The 18,027-nt window shown below is 38.1% G+C and overlaps 1 protein-coding gene across 4 annotated transcripts in view; it reads right to left on the bottom strand.

Moving 5' to 3' along the window:
- ZFPM2 (zinc finger protein, FOG family member 2) overlaps positions 1-18,027 on the bottom strand; it is a 525,088-nt gene that overhangs the window by 173,083 nt on the left and 333,978 nt on the right. For all 4 annotated transcript variants that reach the window (XM_086336267.1, XM_086336268.1, XM_086336269.1 and 1 more), the window contains one exon: positions 5,911-6,022. In XM_086336267.1, coding sequence (XP_086192393.1) covers positions 5,911-6,022 — 112 coding nt within the window. The remainder of the gene's footprint in view (positions 1-5,910; positions 6,023-18,027) is intronic.

Raw genomic sequence — 18,027 nt, 5'->3', positions numbered from 1 at the left:
GGTTGTCATGCCCTCCTCCAGGGATCTTTCCAACTCAGGGATCGAACATTCATCCCTTTCGTCTCCTGCATTGGCAGGTGGGTTCTTTACCACTAGCACCACTTGGGAAGCCCCAAACTTGAGTTTCCTCATCTGTAAAGTGGGAATAATCCTGCTTACATCATAACTTTCTAAATGGTAAATCAGAAAACATATGTAAAGAGCTTAAAACCATGCCTGGCATAGGGATAAGTGCTTAATAAATGGTAACTGCTATTGCTTGCTTTAATGTTATCATCATTATCTTTACACTAGCATTTTAAATAAGACTTTCATTAGAAATATCATGTGCCCAAGGGGAAAAATTTATCTTTGGGCAAAGGCTTCTGGCCTCTGATTCCGTAATACAGGTCTCTGCAGATACTGTGGTTTCACAGGGACTAAGTGGGACTCAAGGAATTCTTGGCTATACATCTGGAATCAGATGACCATCTTTCCTTGCACACTTGTTTGATGCCAGTGTGGAGGCCTGGCTTCATTTTCCCTAAATTTGTGCTGACATATAACCAAAAGGGCAAACAGGACTGAGAATAAGATCACCTGCAATATAATATTTATGACAACATATGCAGTTATGTGAATGGATGAGTCTTCACAAAAATCCTGTGAGATGGCCATTACTACTTCATTTTTACAGCTAAGGAGATATGATTTAAAGAGGAAAAGTGATTTGCTCAAGGATCCATCAAGCAATAGTTGTTGTTGTTTTTTTTTTTTCCAATAATATTGTGCTTTTGTATAAAAACAAATTTTCCATGGTTAAGGTGAGAGTGAGGGTTAGCTGATACTTTTTCACTCCTTTGATTGACAAGGTTCATGCTCTTCATCCGAATACCCAGAGAATGTGGTTCTCCAAAACAACATGGCATGAAAATCCAAAACCCCCAAATAATGTAATTATCCCTCATTTGGAGGGAGCTCAATGAACAAACCCACATTTAGAACCTTTAATGGTGCTAAAGGTTTAATTCTGAATGCTCAAAAACATGAAACTCAAAGTGACCTATTTACTTCTCATAAATGAGAAAGGTTACTATACTGTGCAAACACTATAAAAAACATCAAGGTATAGAGAAAAGAAAAGGGGTTTCCAGTGCTTGACAGGTATTCATGGATTTTAGGAGCAAGGGGGCAGACCTCTGCTCATCCTCCTTCCAGCAGTCTCCCTTTAGCCTCAGCATGGTGCTTTTTAGTATTTTTCCACTGGAGATAAGTAAATTAGAATTATCTGGAGTCTGCTGAGAATAATGGCAAAAACCAGACAACCCAACAAGTCTGGTCCATCAATGTCTGGATGAGCTAATTACTTTCTGGAATGACAGGGGGTAGTTGAGGCAGGAAAAAAAGTACATCAGATTATAATATTAATGCCAAGTACTATTTTTTTTACTCAAATAAAACAGGATGATGGCAGCCTGTCAAATAGCACTAAGTAATATAATTCTATAATAATTATTAGATGGACACCTGGAAATGAAAATTTTATCATTATATGTAATGTTAACACCAGCCCACATTTAATAATACTTCAAAAAGTAAGTATATCTCTTAAATTATAATGGTTACACATTAAGTGGTCTATCTTACATGCCATAGGAAAATATTATCAAAAATTTGAGTCAAGGCATTTAAAAATACAACATATATGCATCTTACATTCTATTTATATTAATAAATAGGTACTAATATACTTTCAGATAGTCAGATCCAATGAAAGTGACTTTGGCATGGAATTCATAAGTATTGTGGTACTTAGCTAGGAAACAAAATAAGGCAATATAATTTTGACATCAGTGAGAGTTGATCTTCAGTGACAGCTCTTTAGACATGAGGAGTAATGCATTGCATGTGGGTGCATGGATGTTAGCCTATCAAGCAACCGTTCTTTATTATATGGAGTAGCACTTAGGTTTCATTTGGGAAACTACCTCTCCTGTGTCTCATTGGGTCTCCTGTGTCTCACTGGCTTATATACAAAACTAAAGAGGATTGTAGTTTGCAAAGAAGAGTCACAGTGATTAATTGGTTCAAGGGTTGTATGTGATGTACCTCAAACAAAATCCAGAAAAGCTCTATTTGCATGGGCATTGCTCTGCTTGTAGAATATAAGTTCAGAGCTTCCCACCACTTGACAAGAACATTTCTGAGAATAAAACACACAAAAGAAAGATGAAGCAGAAGATAGAGACAGTCTGGGGACGAAGTCTGAACATCTGAATTAAACCGATCCTGAAGTTTAGAATATCCCTCGATTCTCAGTTATATGAGCAGATGAACCCTCCTACCCTCAACATACACACACATACACACACACACACTTACACTTTCATTTTTTTTTTTTGCATAAACCCATTTCATTTGGATTTCTATCATTTGAAAACAAAAGAGCCCCAACTGATAAATAACATACATGTTATGAAAATGTCTCACACACTATAGATGTCCAAGTCAATATGTACCTATTAAATCTAAATCACCAATTTCTTTCAACTACAAAACTCTTTTGCTTAGAGAAGGCTTATCATACCCAGGGGCTCCCCTGGTGTCACAAGGGTAAAGAATCTGCCTGCAAAGCAGGAGCCATGGGTTTGATCCCTGGGTTGGGAAGATCCTCTGGAGAAGGAAATGGCAACCCACTCCAGTATTCTTGCCTGGAGAATTCCATAGACAGGAGCCTGGCAGACTACAATCCATGGGGTTGCAAAGAATTGGACATGACTAAGTGACTGACCAACAACAAGAATCATACCCACAGTCTGTGAAGACAGAAGGCGTCAGAGCCCACGCAGTCCTGGTAGCAGTGATTCCTGGGGTCCTATTTTCCACGATATGAACAATCCGTAGTATAATCCTAGAATACTGAGGTATTCACAGAAATCTGAGTGAACTATCCCCTTCCTCCAAAGGCTATCTGATTACTAGCAATTAGCATCAGGCCTCTGAAGCCCATCTAGGGGATCAGAGTAGAGTCTACAGCAGAGTTTTCCCAAGTGGTGTCACCCAGAGCACTAACTCCAATGTTCCTAAGGATCTCCATAGAAAAAAAGTTCGTATATCATACAGTCAAATGAGTTACAAAGACTTTTGTTTTATTTCACTACAGGACTTCTCAGAGCATTAATACCAGCAGGCCTTGTGAGTTTTCAAGAGAGGCCAAAATAGGCAATATTTGACCTTTCCTTTAATCTTAGGGTTATGTGAAATGCACTTTGGAAAGTGCCATATTATAATACTCTGTGATTTCAGAGTATTATAGTACTCTGAAATGCCTAAGTAGTATAAGAGAATTTACTCAGCATGGAATAGTGTCAAGGGGAAAGGTAGTCATACAGTTCAGAGAGTACAGGATTTGGAATTATCAAAACCTGGATTCAAATTTGGTTCTCTGTTAGCTCTCCATGAACAGAGACAACCATACTACTGCTCTGAGCCACTTACAACGTCAGGTTGTGTAAAATGAGAAGCATATTACCTATCTCATCTAGCTGTTTGAAACCTTAAAGCAGGGAGCACTTATTCTAATATGTATAACTCAGACCCTCAATTAGACAGATACATGTTTGCACCCCACTTTAAACACTTAGTAGAATATTAAAGAAATATATATGTGTAACTGAATCACTTTGCTGTACACCAGAAATTAACACAACATTGTAAATCAAGGATACCACAAAACTTTTTTAAAAAAGTGAAACTGAGACAGAGCTACGTGACCATGACAAATACCTAATCTAGCCACGTCTCAAGTTCACTTTTTGTAAAATTGAGTATGATGTTAATTACCTACTAGGAGGTATTAAATGATGATTAAATGAAATAATGCATATACAGTAGTTACTGCGGTCCTTGTTATTTGAATTGCAATACCCAACACTGGTCTTGTAAGTTGAACAATATCAAGTTACCTTTTGTAGGTTAAAAACTATTGTATTGTATATTAGGAATTCATATTGAGTAGATTGCAAAGGCAGGCAATAATAGCTAACTTTTTACAACTTTTTCTTTTCCTAACATATAAAATGACCATAAAATGAGGTGAAGAGAGCAATGAGGGAAGTGCATAGAATTTGGTATGGGAGTACCAAGGAGAGGATTGGGGGGTGCTTAATAAAGGGTAGCTGTTATTATCTATGTACAAACTGAGCACACAGTTGGGCTTAAGCCATGCTTTATGAGTTAATTAATAAGCTTCTGCAAATTACTCCCAATTGTTTATTGCTAGGAGGATTCAGATATATCTAACTATAAAACACACACACACACACACACACAAAACCAAACACACAAATATGTTCAAAGTAAAGTACTCCACTGAGCACAGAATTACAATTTTGTTATAGCTTTTCCCCTTATGTAACAATATAACAATCTTCTCTTCTAAAAGAATGCCTGATTTAAACATGTAATGAATTTGGATCATGGTAGAACAACAACTGCCTCTTGGTTCCTCCACGTTATATCGCCATCATAGAGATAAGACATTGTACAACAAAAATTTATTCCCAGTCATTGGTCCTACACTCCAAGCCGTCGTTTCTGTGGTTTGCATTTTGAATGTGGACACTGGCAAGCTGGTTCACTGTAATACTGCTTTCCATTTTGATAGAACATAGTGACATATCCTGGGAAAATCTCACTTCCCTTCTAGCTAAAAGCTCCCACCAGCATACCACAGGTATTTGGGGTTAGAAAATAAGTGGGTATGGGACCAGCAATTACAGAAGGAAAAGGAATATAATCAGATCCTGGTGTGCAGATTGTTTTTTTAGCTTGCAAATTCTCTCTTTTCGGTGTTTCAACTTTCAAAGGCTTATAGTAGTTTAAAGGCAATCCTCTTATAAGTGTACAAATTGTAATGATTATAGGAACAAGTTGTAATTGTTTCTAGCAAGTTTTTAAGAGTCTTTGATGTTATGATTAGTGTTTTATATGTTAATATATTGATAGGGGTGCTTATTTGCTTGTTCCCTTGTATGCTTTCATGGTTTCTAGGTTCAATGTGCAAACACATCTTTGATCTCAGTAGGTCTATTTGGTTAAAAAAGAAAGCGAAAAGAAATTAAACATGAGAAGCACAAGGTTTTGCAGTATTTACGAAGAAGCGAGATTAGGGATTTCACTCTCCAAGCACGGAGCTTGGGCCCAGAACTTGAATATGGAGGAAAGTGCAGCAAACCACATCACACACGCAGAGGGGCCTGAGTCTGGGGGAGCCCGTCCCACAACGTGTGTCATGGAGCGGCGGTTCCTTTATAGCCTGGGTGTAGCTGTGTGACGCAGTCTAGGCTGATGCCACACTGAGCAAATCAAAGGCAAAGCTCTGCAAGCCATCGCTTCCTCTCTCCCATTTGCCTCCTGCCCTTCAGAAATCACCATGGGGAGGAATTCTCAGTCTTTGCAATGGCTTCCTTTTCAGCTCTGCTCTCATTCTGTGTGATTTCAAGAGACACAGAATTCAGTGCCTCCTGGAGCACGCACCTTGACACCCTGACACGGACTGCTACATTTCAAAAGGAATTTACTTTTTGATGGATAATGCCTCAGAGAGGAATCTGAGATCTCATCAAACCTGCTATCAATAAAAGTAACGGCGAGGAAGGTACTAGTCAAGACACTCAAATCCGTGGTGAGGTGAACGTGCATGGTGCCAAGTACAGGCCTAACACCTTTTGTTTTATGCTGAACAGGGGGAAAAAACCAGAAACAATCGGTAGTCTTTGCTGAAAATACAGGTTAGGGAGATGCACAAGGGAAAAAGGAGGAGAGAGGATCCCATTTTACTTTGTACTCCCCTTCCAGCTCATTGGTGCTGTTCTGCAACGCTCAGGTTTCAATACCTCCAAAGCGTGAGCGAAAGGCTCTAGCAGTTACCTTTGCTGTACACAATGCAGTTGTTTTTGTTGTCTTCCACTCCTTGCCAAGTCACATCCAGCAGCCACTTGGGACCAGCAGTCAGCACCATCGGGACCTGAGCCTTTGTCTTCTGCAGAAAGAATGATAACAAACAGATGCCATTTGCTTTCATTGATTACAAACTTGAATAATAACAGTACTAATCATTTTATTTTCCCAAATAACTAAATCTCCCAAACCATAATCCAAGTCCTATTCCCCCGTCTCATGATATCTTTTTTAAGACGACAGAAGCTGTAAAGCTTTACTGCTTTCACTAATCTGAATGGTAGAATTATTATCAAGATTTTTTTTTTTTCCCTAAATGATACTGGATCAGATCTCTAAGATTAGACAGATCTCTTGCGGCTCTGAATTATAAAGAGAATGCAGATGACTTTCATTGCAAAGAGCAGAGTGTTTAGAAGTGAACTTTAGACACATTGTACTTTATTATCAACAGGATCTCACTATTTCCTGAAACAGACAGGAAAGAATTTAAAGAATCAGGATCCATTTCAAAGCTCTATCCTGAGCAACATTTATATTAGAGTAGGAATTTATTCTGAATGAATAATGAAATCCACCGAGCACCCTTGCCTAAGTATGGATATGCAGCCTGACTGAAACTGAAATAATATTAATGCTAATGACTCACTATACACTGTCTCCAAAAAGACTATAAAAGAGGAACTGGGAATAAATTCAGATGCAGAGCAACTAAAGCATGACAATTCCTTGCTCTGAGAAGCACAGAAGCAGGGAGGCATGTGCTCTAGTTCTAACAAAATATTTTCAGTGTACATTTTAAAAATAAGGTTCATCATTTTAGGCTGTTTGGTACCCAAATTATTTGTCTTTATGTTAACATGGCAGGAAATCAACCAGGGAGGAAATAAGTAAGTCTGAGCAAAACTAGTGTTTCCGGATGAGTCAGAGTGAACCGGCTCTGTGAATTCAGATGTTTATCATTCACCTGCCCATGTTCTGTATATTAACTATCATAAAACCACAACACAGAGTACAATACAAGGGTCTCAAGGTAATTTTTGAACTAAATTTTCACCTAGATATGATCCTGCCGAAGACACCTCCGCCCATTTGGGGATTTGCTAACGTGTCACAAATTTCCCAAATTGGCATTAGGAAGTATTCACTTGAGGAGTTCTACATAATCTAGCCATTTCAAATCTCTCAGGAGTCCAGAGACCTCATTTCACTGGCCAAATGACAACAATGATAGTGCATATATTACAGATTTATTGATACTGCAAAGACATATTAAAAGCTATGCATCAAATCAATGCTAACCCATTTTTGACATATCAATTATATTGTAAAAGGTAAAACTACCATAAAATATACTTAATGGAAAAATCAACCATGGTGGACAAACTTAAAAATAACTCTAAAAATATTTCAAATATTAAAACAGGAGGTGGCAAGCTGGACCAACCCTAAGAAATACTAGTATACTGATTTTTCAGAGTCAAGTTAGTATGTTAGTCACTCAGTCACGTCCAACTCTTTGCAACCCCATGGACTGTAGCCCACCAGGCTCCTCTGTCTGTGGAACTCTCCAGGCAAGAATACTGGAGTGGGTTGCCATTCCCTTCTCCAGAGGATCTTCCCAACCCAGGGATTGAACCTGGGTCTCCTGTATTACAGGAAGATTCTTAACAATCTGAGCCACCAGGGAAGCCCTTTTATAGCCATACTTTAATTCATTTTGAAATCTTTAATTTTCAACTATCTATCTCAATATTTGGAAAGTAAAACCATGTGAAACAGTTATCTGAAAGCCCCATGGGAAGAAAGCAATTTCATATTACAACTTTTTAAAACAATCTAGGAAAAGGGTTATCAAGTTATCCCTCTGGTTATTAGTCTAAGTGATGATCTTGTTTTTCCATTTTCAAAATATAATTTGAGAATAAGTAAGCTTCTTCAAGGGTTTTCTTGGTAGCTCCGCTGGTAAAGAATCTGCCTGCCATGCAGGAGACTCTGGTTCTACTAGGTCTGGAAGATCTGCTGCAGAAGGAATAGGCTACCCACTCCAGTATTCTTGGGCTTCCCTGGTGGCTCAGCTGGTAAAGAATCTGCCTGCAATGCAGGAGACCTGGGTTAAGTCCCTGGGTTGGGAAGATCCCCTGGAGAAGGGAATGGCTACCCACTCCAGCATCCTGGCCTGGAGAATTCCATGGACTGTATTCTATGGGGTAGCAAAGAGTCAGACACAATTGAATGATTTTCTTTTTTCAAGCTTCTTCAATCTGAAATGGTAGTGACTGATAAACAATTAAATAATAGGTCTCAACTGTGTATATTTCAGCTCCTTGTACTACTAGAGAAGCAGGAAAGTCTATAGATCAGGGTCAGCAGGTCTCCAAATCATAAGCAGAACAAGTCACAAGAGAGACTCTACCATTTCCCTAAACCTGCCCATGGGGCATTTAGTGGTGTTATTTGTAACTTCTTCTCTCTTCTGATCTTAAATAACAGACTTCGACAATAGGCACCTGGTTCATTTATACTGTAGTCTCTTATTCCATGAGAAAGACATGCATTTTAAATGATGTAATCTTTGTGTGCCATAGTTCTTAAGGCCACATGCATTTTGACACAGTAAATCGTTTTTATAATTTTCCATAGATAATATGAAAACTAAATATTGATCACAAATTCTTGAGGGGATCTTTTGCTGTAAAGTAAATCAACTGATCTGCCAATATCACAGTCTTTCATTCATTTCACAAAGGAACCTACTGATTCAGTCTTGTGCTTGGTGCTAGGAATACGAGCGGGGCTTTTTCAGTGAAGGATATAGGTATATTAAAGCAAGTTTACTGTAAGGCAGAAAGTATCAGGGAGGGGGTGCAAAGTCATGTGTAAACTGTTTTGGGGTCAATGAAGGGCAAGCATCCTGTCCTGTGGACTCTTGGGACAGGATCTTGAAGTGTCGTGCTCATGCTCAGCTGTGCCCAGATCTTTGCAACCTCATGGACTGTAGCCCACCAGGCTCCTCTGAGCAAGAACATTGGAGTGGGCTGCCATTTGTTACTCCAGGGGATCTCCCTGACCCAGGCATCAAACCTGTGTCTCCTGTATTGCATGCGAATTCTCTTGCTAAGCCATCAGGGAAGTTCCCTCTTGAAGGGTAGATAGGAAGAATTTGCCTTTGCTGGTAATGGCCCTGGACAAAGTCTGAGCAGTGTATAAGAGTGGTAGGTACAGGAAATAGCGACTAGTTCTGGGGTTCTTTGGTTTCAGTTCTTATATAAAGTCTTTATAGCTGTTCTTCATATACAGAAAGCCCTAGGTAACAGTAGGGTTTCCCCGGTGGCACAGTGGTGAATAATCCACCTGCCAATGGAGGAGACACAAGAGGCGTGGGTTCAATCCCTGGGTCGGGAAGATCCCCTGGAATAGGAAATGGCAACCCACTCCATTATTCTTGTCTGGGAAAACCCAGGGACAGAGGAGCCTGGTGGGCTACAGTCCTTGGGTCGTAAAGAGTTGGACACAACTGAGCACAGCGTTCACAGGAAATAGCTTCCTGTCACCACTGGAATCATCACTGATACTATCATTATCACTATTGATAAGCCAAAGAACCATAACAGCATATGTGTCTAGAAAAGCAGGTTAGAAACAGATCTTGAAAGACCTTTTCATAGCAAAACTTTTTTTTGTGCCTAAAACTTTCAGCAAAAGGAAGACGGTAAAGATGTTTTAAGCAGGAAGAATAAGGTTACTACTGTTGCTGCTACTTGGGCAAAACCTCCTACTTACAGTCCTCTCATACATTTTCAGATAAAGATATTGCACCTCAAAGATTAAATAATTTCCTTTAGGTTGAAGATGAAGCCCATATTTATATTTAGCTCTGTTTCCAAACACTACTGCTCCGAGGGTGACCAACTGTCGGATTTTCCTAAGACTGAAGGGTTTCCCAGGATGTTGAACTTTTAGTGCAAGTCCTGGGCAAACTCAGATGACCTGTCCATCCCTGCAGCTCCTAGTCCAAAACAGTATTAATGGTTCACATCCATGAAACACTTGCTAAATACTTCTCCTGAATTATCTTATTTGATTTTTACAACTCCGGAAGTTAGGTATTAACCTTTTCTCCATTTTTTTTTCTACATAAGAAAATTAAGATTTAGAGGATTTGACTTTGTGGCACAAATACGTATAGTTATTTGATATCTATTCTTAATGGCAAGTTAGGCATTGCATCTTTTAAAACGTTGGCAAACCTTTATTATGCCTGGGCTCAGAAAGAAGCTGACATTTCAAGAACTGAATTGAAAGGAAAACAATTTATTTGACTCCAAATCAATAAGGCAAAAGCAAAAATGTAGGAAAGAAACACTGTGAAAGCTATACTCAAGCTGTAAAGAATAAGTAGATAAAATACATCTCAAGGGACCAGTTATTACAGTTTTGAGGAGGCAAGTCAATTTCTTTCTGAAGAAGTCAACTTTTGTAGAGATTGACTGCCTCCAAAGAAGATTACCAAGTGTGAGAAGGAAGGTGTTAGTCAGGATTATATGAAATCTACACTCTAGCAAAATCCATGAATAGAAAATAACAATAATATCCACATTGATCATTAGGTTTACTTTCCCGTATCTCTACCATAAGGATTCATACAAGTCTAGAATGTTAAGGGCCAGAATCAACTTTAAAATTCAGTGAGTTTAATTCCATAATTTCACAAATGAATAAAGTGAAACCAAAATGTTTATCTAGCATCCTATAGAGGTGGGATACAATTGGTACAACATGTTGGCAAAAGAGAATGGATGTAAAATGTATGGTAGGGCCCAAAACATGAACACCCTGATCTCTTGGAACATGTGAATATGTTATTTTACTTGGCAAAATGGATTTGAAGAATATGCTTAAGACTTAGAGTTATGATATGGTGACAGGACCCTAGATTACCCACACAGATTACCCAATCTAAGCACAAGTTTCTAAAAGTAGAAGGGAAAGGCAAAACAGTAGTCAAAGAAATTTGACATGAAAAGGATTCCACCTGCCTCTCGCCCTTTGAAGAGGGCGCACTGCAGCGATGAACTGCACGTGTTGGGGTCTAGAAACTGGGAACGGGCCTCAATTGAAGGAAGGGAGGAAAAGAGGGATTTCAGTTCCGTGGCCTTAGGGAACTAAATCTGCCAACAACCTCAACAAGCAGGAAAGAGATTCTTCCCTAGAACCTCTAGAAAGGAATGCATCCTGCTGACAAATTGATTTTAGTTTGGTGATACCCCTACTGGATTTCTGATGTATGCATGCATGCTAAGTGCTCCAGTCATGTCTGACTCTTGGACTATAGCCAAAACTTTGCAACCCAGTGGACCATGGCCCGCCAGGCTCCTCTGTCCACGGGATTTTCCAGGCAAGAATATGAAGTGGGTTGTCATTTCCTTCTGCAGGGCAATCTTCCCGACCCAGGGTTCAAACCCATGTCTTTATGTTTCCTGCAATGGCAGGTGGGTTCTTTACCATTAGCACCATCTGGGTAGAACTTTAATATAGTACCTATGTGTTTTAAGTCCCCAAGTTTTTGACTATTTGTCTTGGCAGCAAAAGAAAACTAATACAAAAAACATTCAAATGTACTGACTTACAGTTTAAAAAATAATTTCCTTATCAAATGCACTCAAAAGTGTGAAAGAACTCTTAGTTGGAAAAATACCAAACATACATTGTTATTCCACAATCATCAGATATATTTAATATTTTTCCCTTAAAGTATGAAGAATACAGTGGTAACCAACATTTTTTGTTTCTATAACTGGGTATTTAAAACATTTTATGATTCACTATTAACTTTATAGTTGACGTGTGACAGAAAGGACATTACTGTCCTTGCATTGAGATGATCTAGGCTATAATCCTGATATGGCTATTGGCAGACTCTGGGACCGGAAAATCAGTTAAACATCCTGAATTTCAGGATAAGTATCTGTAAAATGGGGATAACGATTTCTACCTCAAAAGTTGTCTTATCAAGTGACCACTATGGTGCTTTATACACCACAGATACAGTGCAGACTTGTACCGACTACCTACATGAATAAATAAATTAAAATGTGCAAAGAGTGCTTCCAGAATTCCTATTTCTCAGACACTGGTAATGTTTATAGGGATTAGGACAGAAGTCAAGACAAAAGCTATGATCCAATTTAAAGATGGTGGTAGTCACTATTGCTATTGATTAATTATTTCCACCTCTCAATTTCGCAGGTCTCTTTTAAATTTAGGTATAGGAATATATGACTTCACTCCACCAATGAAATTGAGTAAGCAGTGATTCACGTCCCTTTTACAAAGGAGCTGTAAGACCAATGGACTCACCATCATGCCTTGCCTCTGTTGAAGCGACTGTCAAGCATGTAAAGAAGGAAGACCTCCTAACCACAGAGGCCATGTAATATGAGAAAGAAACTTCAAAACAATGTATTTGGCCCTGCTAGGTCTTAGCTGTGGCACCAGCATCCTCCTTGCAGCACACAGGATCTAATTCCCTGCGCAGGGGTTGAATCTGGGTCCCCTGCACTGGGAGCACAGAATCTGAACCACTGGACCAAAAGGAAACTCCCAGGGAACTTTTTTCATGCAAAAAAAAAAAAAAAACTATTGCAATATTAGGGTTGCTTGCAACCTCAGCAAAACCTAGCTCATCCTCATTTATACACAGGTTTTCTTCATTTTTTTTTTTCTGTATTGAAATAACCCATGGGGTTTTACAGGTTACAGTTTGTACTTTATATCCAGGCAGTCTCTTTTGGTGACCAATTTAAGATATAATGGGAACCTGAATTTCAGTTAAGCTGGAATGTTTTAAAAAGAAAAAGAAATAGTGTGTGCTTCTGAGGCTCTGCTTTGTAAGTTTAAGAAAAATCTGCACTCCTGGACACTGTTGAACCCAGAGTTTCATACTTAGACAGTCTACAACTAGACAAACTTGACAAGGACAAAACGGGTCAGAAGTGTCATTTCTTAGGAATAATTAGAATCATCTAATGTGGATAAAAGAGGTCAAACTAGCATCCACTTCTCACTAACCTTTGGAGTTACTGGACCGACAAAGGAGGTAGCCTTCAATAAATGTTTATACTCAAGCCAAAAGGTTAATGGAGATAAAAGTAGGCAGTCCAAAGGTAAAGAATAGAGGATAATTCTAACCCAAGAAACTGGTGACATAATGCTGTCTTAGGGATTCCAAATTTTGCTGAAAATAATTGCTTAAGATTTCCAAACTCAGGCTTACAAAGAGCTAGAAGTCTTAGGAAAATTTGACCCGTGAGAAGAGACTGACATTACAGTCTTAAAAAACAACCCACCCAGAAGTGGCATTTGATGGAAAATTTGGCCTCCACTGACTTTAGCTGGGAAATATAAAAAAATCTCACTAGAAAATCTCAAACTAATGCCATGAGATACACTTTCATGCTGCTGAAAATTTTCCCAATGTGTTATTTCCATAACTTGGTAATAGGTGAAAAGCACTGGGCCTGTTTGACAACATTCATAGCTATTTCAACAATTCATAGCTGTTTCTATTCTCTCAGCTTTAAAAACATATTTGATATTAGGTATTGGAGAACTTCCAAATTACTGTAGACATTAGATACATATAACTGGTACCAGAAGAACACATATACATATGTACACACACACACACAGATATAAATATTCCTAGCCCTTAGGAATGAGATGCCACCATCACTGCCAATCTCTCCCAGTTGAATTACTCTCTACATCTAAATGAAAAAAAAAAAATGATACTGCATGTGATTTGACCTTGTACTACCACAGGGAAAATTTTACACAGTAAAAGTTTCGGTTAATGTATCCAAGCAGTTCTCCACACTGGAATTCAATTCAAATTCAATCTGACAATCATGAAAACATTGTACCCCTCTCCTTTTAACTGTGTGAAGTCTCTAGTGGCAGTGAGCTAAAAATTCCCTTCACCAGCAGCCGAGTCTACAGAGGCATAATAACTTAAAATCTTGGACTACCTGGAGAGGGGAGAAATGTCAAGTGATAACTGAAAGCCCTCCACAATTGTATTCTCAGTAATTCTGGTCATGGTATATAGCCTCAACATTACTGATTTGACCAGAACTATAAAACTTTAGGATGATGATTTCCAGCTAATGAACTGCTTTTTACTAAATATCCTTTAAAAAGTTATACAGGACACCTCATGAATGTTTGAACTTGATGCTACCGAGGTAAACAATTTGTTTTTTCTTTCAGAAAATAAGAGTATCACTTTAAACTACACAAACAGGATCATAGTACCTCATGTGGTCCCAAAAGGTCAAGTTACTTGCATGACGATATAGAACCAGCTCAGAGAAGGCAATGGCACCCCACTCCAGTACTCTTGCTTGGAAAGTCCCATGGACAGAGGAGCCTGGTGGGCTGCAGTCCATGGGATCTCGAATAGTCGGACATGACTGAGCGACTTCACTTTCACTTTTCACTCTCATGCATTGGAGAAGGAAATGGCAACCCACTCCAGTGTTCTTGCCTGGAGAATCCCAGGGACAGAAGAGCCTGGTAGGCTGCCATCTCTGGGGTCGCACAGAGTCGGACACTACTGAAGCGACTTAGCAGCAGCAGCAGCATAGAACCAGCTTCTCAGCTGTAACACATGAATATTCTTCATGACCAGAATACTGGACTGGGTTGCCATGCCCTCCTCCAGGGGATCATGCCAATCCAGGGATCTGGGCATCCATTAAGATAATATGTTTCCATTTAAAATAAATTATAGGTTTCCATTTAAAATAGAATAAAATGGTCACTGTGGTATTAATGCATTGGGATGTCCCTTGAATGAGAAAAGCAGTATTCCTTTGGGTGTGTGTGCCTTGTCTGAAAACAAGAAGAGTGTGTGTGTGTGTGTGTGTGTGTGTGTGTGTGGTGTAGAAACAGATTTAGACAAGTTAGTTTAAGAATTTTCAAACTCATATCAAGAATCTCACCTACAGTCATTGCTTAAAAACAAAATAACTTAGTAAAATATTATCCAATTTCCATTGCTTGGAAAAAAAATGCTAGTCACATTTTCAAACTTAAGTTCAAAGAAATTAAGAATATTTTAAAATTAAAAATACATGAAAAGTCTAAAAGGGAAGGACATCAGTACTGTGCTATAATAAGAATCACGACACTATATACCATTAGGCACAGAATGGATTTATGAATGGAAGTCCCAGGAAGGTTTCATTAGAATACTGTTTTTCATGAGCACATTTCTATAAAATATCATTTAAGGATGGCATGAGAGTGAAATTCCAGAGAACTTCAGCTAACAAATGTCTCCAAGTTCACTGTAGTATGTGGGATCGCAAACATGATAAGAGATTTTTCAAAAACAAAATGAGTGTGAAATACAATGATAGAATTCTTGGCTACTATATACATACTCCTTATGTCAAAGACAGTTTTATCTCTATGAACCCAGAATTTAAATAATCATTATCACTGAGGTATATTTGCTTTTAGGTCTCAAAATGGCTGAACACATTATCTTAATATGAGTCACTGCTTAAATATAGAAATCTTAGTATAAGAAATAATGATCTTTGTGAAAGGGAACACAAATAGTTCCATATATACAGATCATTAAAACAATCTCTTAACTTCCAAATAAAAATAATCATTTTGTTACATTTGAACAATAATATAAAGTCATTGTTTAAGAGTACTCATACTAAAGGTACAGATACTTCATTTTTCAAATGGGAAGAATCTTTAAATGAGTAATAAACATCTACGTTATCCAGATATTTATTATACTTTCATTTTCAAAAAAGAATAGACTCATTTCTCTTTCCCTTTTGCCAACTTCACTCCCACAGTCTCATCTGTTCTCCACATACATTTGGCTCCAAAGAGGAACTACTCCCTCCAAACTGGCAGCCATTAACTTCAACCTTTTATTTTATACGGCTCTGAAAGTCACAGAGTGTTTAAGGAGTGTTGTTTTGCTCCTGGCAGAATTTCTGGGCTTGCACTTGGTGCAATGTGCAGAAGAGTGTGAGCGCAGAAACCTTGGGAAGGGAAAAGTAAGTTGCTCGAGTAGCCCTCCTCACACGAGGCTGTCAGAGAAACCTGCACAGGGCTCAGGGGCCTGGAAAGCAGTGGATCCAGCCCGGTGACCTGAGGCCAATCACTTAACCTCTCCAGTCTCACCCTTCTCCACTGGAAGATGATCTCATAGGTCCTTACAGCTTACAATAATGTCATTATAAGCCTTCCCATTATAGAATTTTTGTCAAGTCTAAACGCAAATCTCGAGTGTGAAGGAGACAATAAAAATGAAAATTCAACATGCTGGGTTTATACTTAAGGAAATGCTACTATTTTTATTGGCAAAGCAATAAATGAAGCGATTCTAATTTACTTTACTTGGGTATTTTAATACCAAAGAAAATGGTGGGGTCAGAGAAAGTGGTGTGGTGGAAATAAAAATGTTTATATAAAGAATCTAGAGAGCAGGAAATAGATCCACAGACAGAGTCAACTGTAGATGGCCTATTTACATTAGAAGGTGGTAATTTCTATTCAGGAGTGTCTTTGTGAGAAGTACCCCAAAGGCATTGAGTGGAAGAGAGAGAAAGCTCTATTCTACACAAAGTCACCCTTAGATACTGAGCTACGTGTATTCCTCAGGCTTCAATCCACTGCAATCTTCCAGCCACCTTTTAGACTGTCTCTTTGTTATTACTGTTTTAGACAATCACAAGGCAAAAAACAAACCAACCAACCCAAAGCATTCTTGATACTAATAATATATTTAAAAATTGAAAACAAATATAAAGGTTTCTTTCTCTTCTGGTTACATGTTGTTTTCATGATTTGAACCCTTAGTTTCCTCTATGACCTAAATTATTAACAACTCACCTATGTTTTTAACTTAAAATATATTATACCTGATACTCTGAGATTTGAAAGTCATGGGAAGAGTCTACAGCAAGCCTGGAAGAATAGGATTGAGGAACATTTCCCACTCCAAAGAGAGAAAAATGATGAAATTGTTGAGCTATATACTAAGTGCTGTGATAAATATAGTACCCTTTGGGAAGGCAGATTTTTATGAGACAAGTTATTGAAAGTAGGGTGCAAAAAATTAAAAGCTTGGCAAACTACTTGGCAGAAGTGTGAAGGTGCCACTGAGTCAAATCAAACAAAGCTTATCTAATCTGTGAGACTCTTTAATAACACAAATATTGTAAACACTTAAAGTATCTATAAAGTAAGACTGGCCATGAGAGTGGTTTTCATTTTTTTTTTTTTTTCAAATCAACTGATACAGAAGAACTATACTACTTCACTTTCAGAGAATCAGTCAAGTGCTCACCAGTAGGGGCTGGCCCTCCCTTCTAGAATCAGTGCCTTGATTTCTATGGGGGACAAAGGAGAAAGGAAGTCTAACCAATGAAACAGATTTAGCTGTAACTACAGGCTCCTGACCTAGGGGAGCTTTGTTCAGTATGGAAGTCAATCTGGACACATTTCTCAAACCATGTTCTGTGTAAAAGGAGTCAAAATATAAATAAAAGAATCAATGTGTATAGTTTGAGTACAAATACCAGGATTTAGTTGTGTGTGAATGATATTAAAGCTTGCAACAATTTGGCTTACATTGTTCACATATGTATTTTTGCCACATTAATGATCTAACATTATGTATAAACTCATTCCGATTATTAATAACTGATCAGTATTTAAAACAAACTCCATGTACCATTTCTATTTTGAGAAACTTATTTAGGTTATTCTGCTTTTAAAATAATCACTTTATTAGAAATTAAGTATATTCATTATTCATTCAATAAACTAAACTAGATAAACTAGATTGAAATTAGATATTCAACTAAATATCTACTATATAGAAAATGCCAAGAATAGAGAGATATGAGTTTCGTTTCCTCTAGATGCTCACAATGCATAAATATCTAAATGATATACACACAGATTATTTAAATCAATCTTAATAATCAAGCTTATTATAGTTTAAGTGTATGTCTCACACATTTGAAAACTGCAATGCATATCTGA

This window comes from Bos grunniens, chromosome 14, assembly GCF_055505025.1.
Source record: "Bos grunniens cultivar Pamir isolate PY7600 chromosome 14, Bosgru_T2T1.0, whole genome shotgun sequence".
Lineage (NCBI taxonomy): Eukaryota > Metazoa > Chordata > Mammalia > Artiodactyla > Bovidae > Bos > Bos grunniens.
The sequence above is the reverse complement of the archived record's forward strand: the minus strand, read 5'-3'. Positions and strand labels throughout refer to the sequence as shown.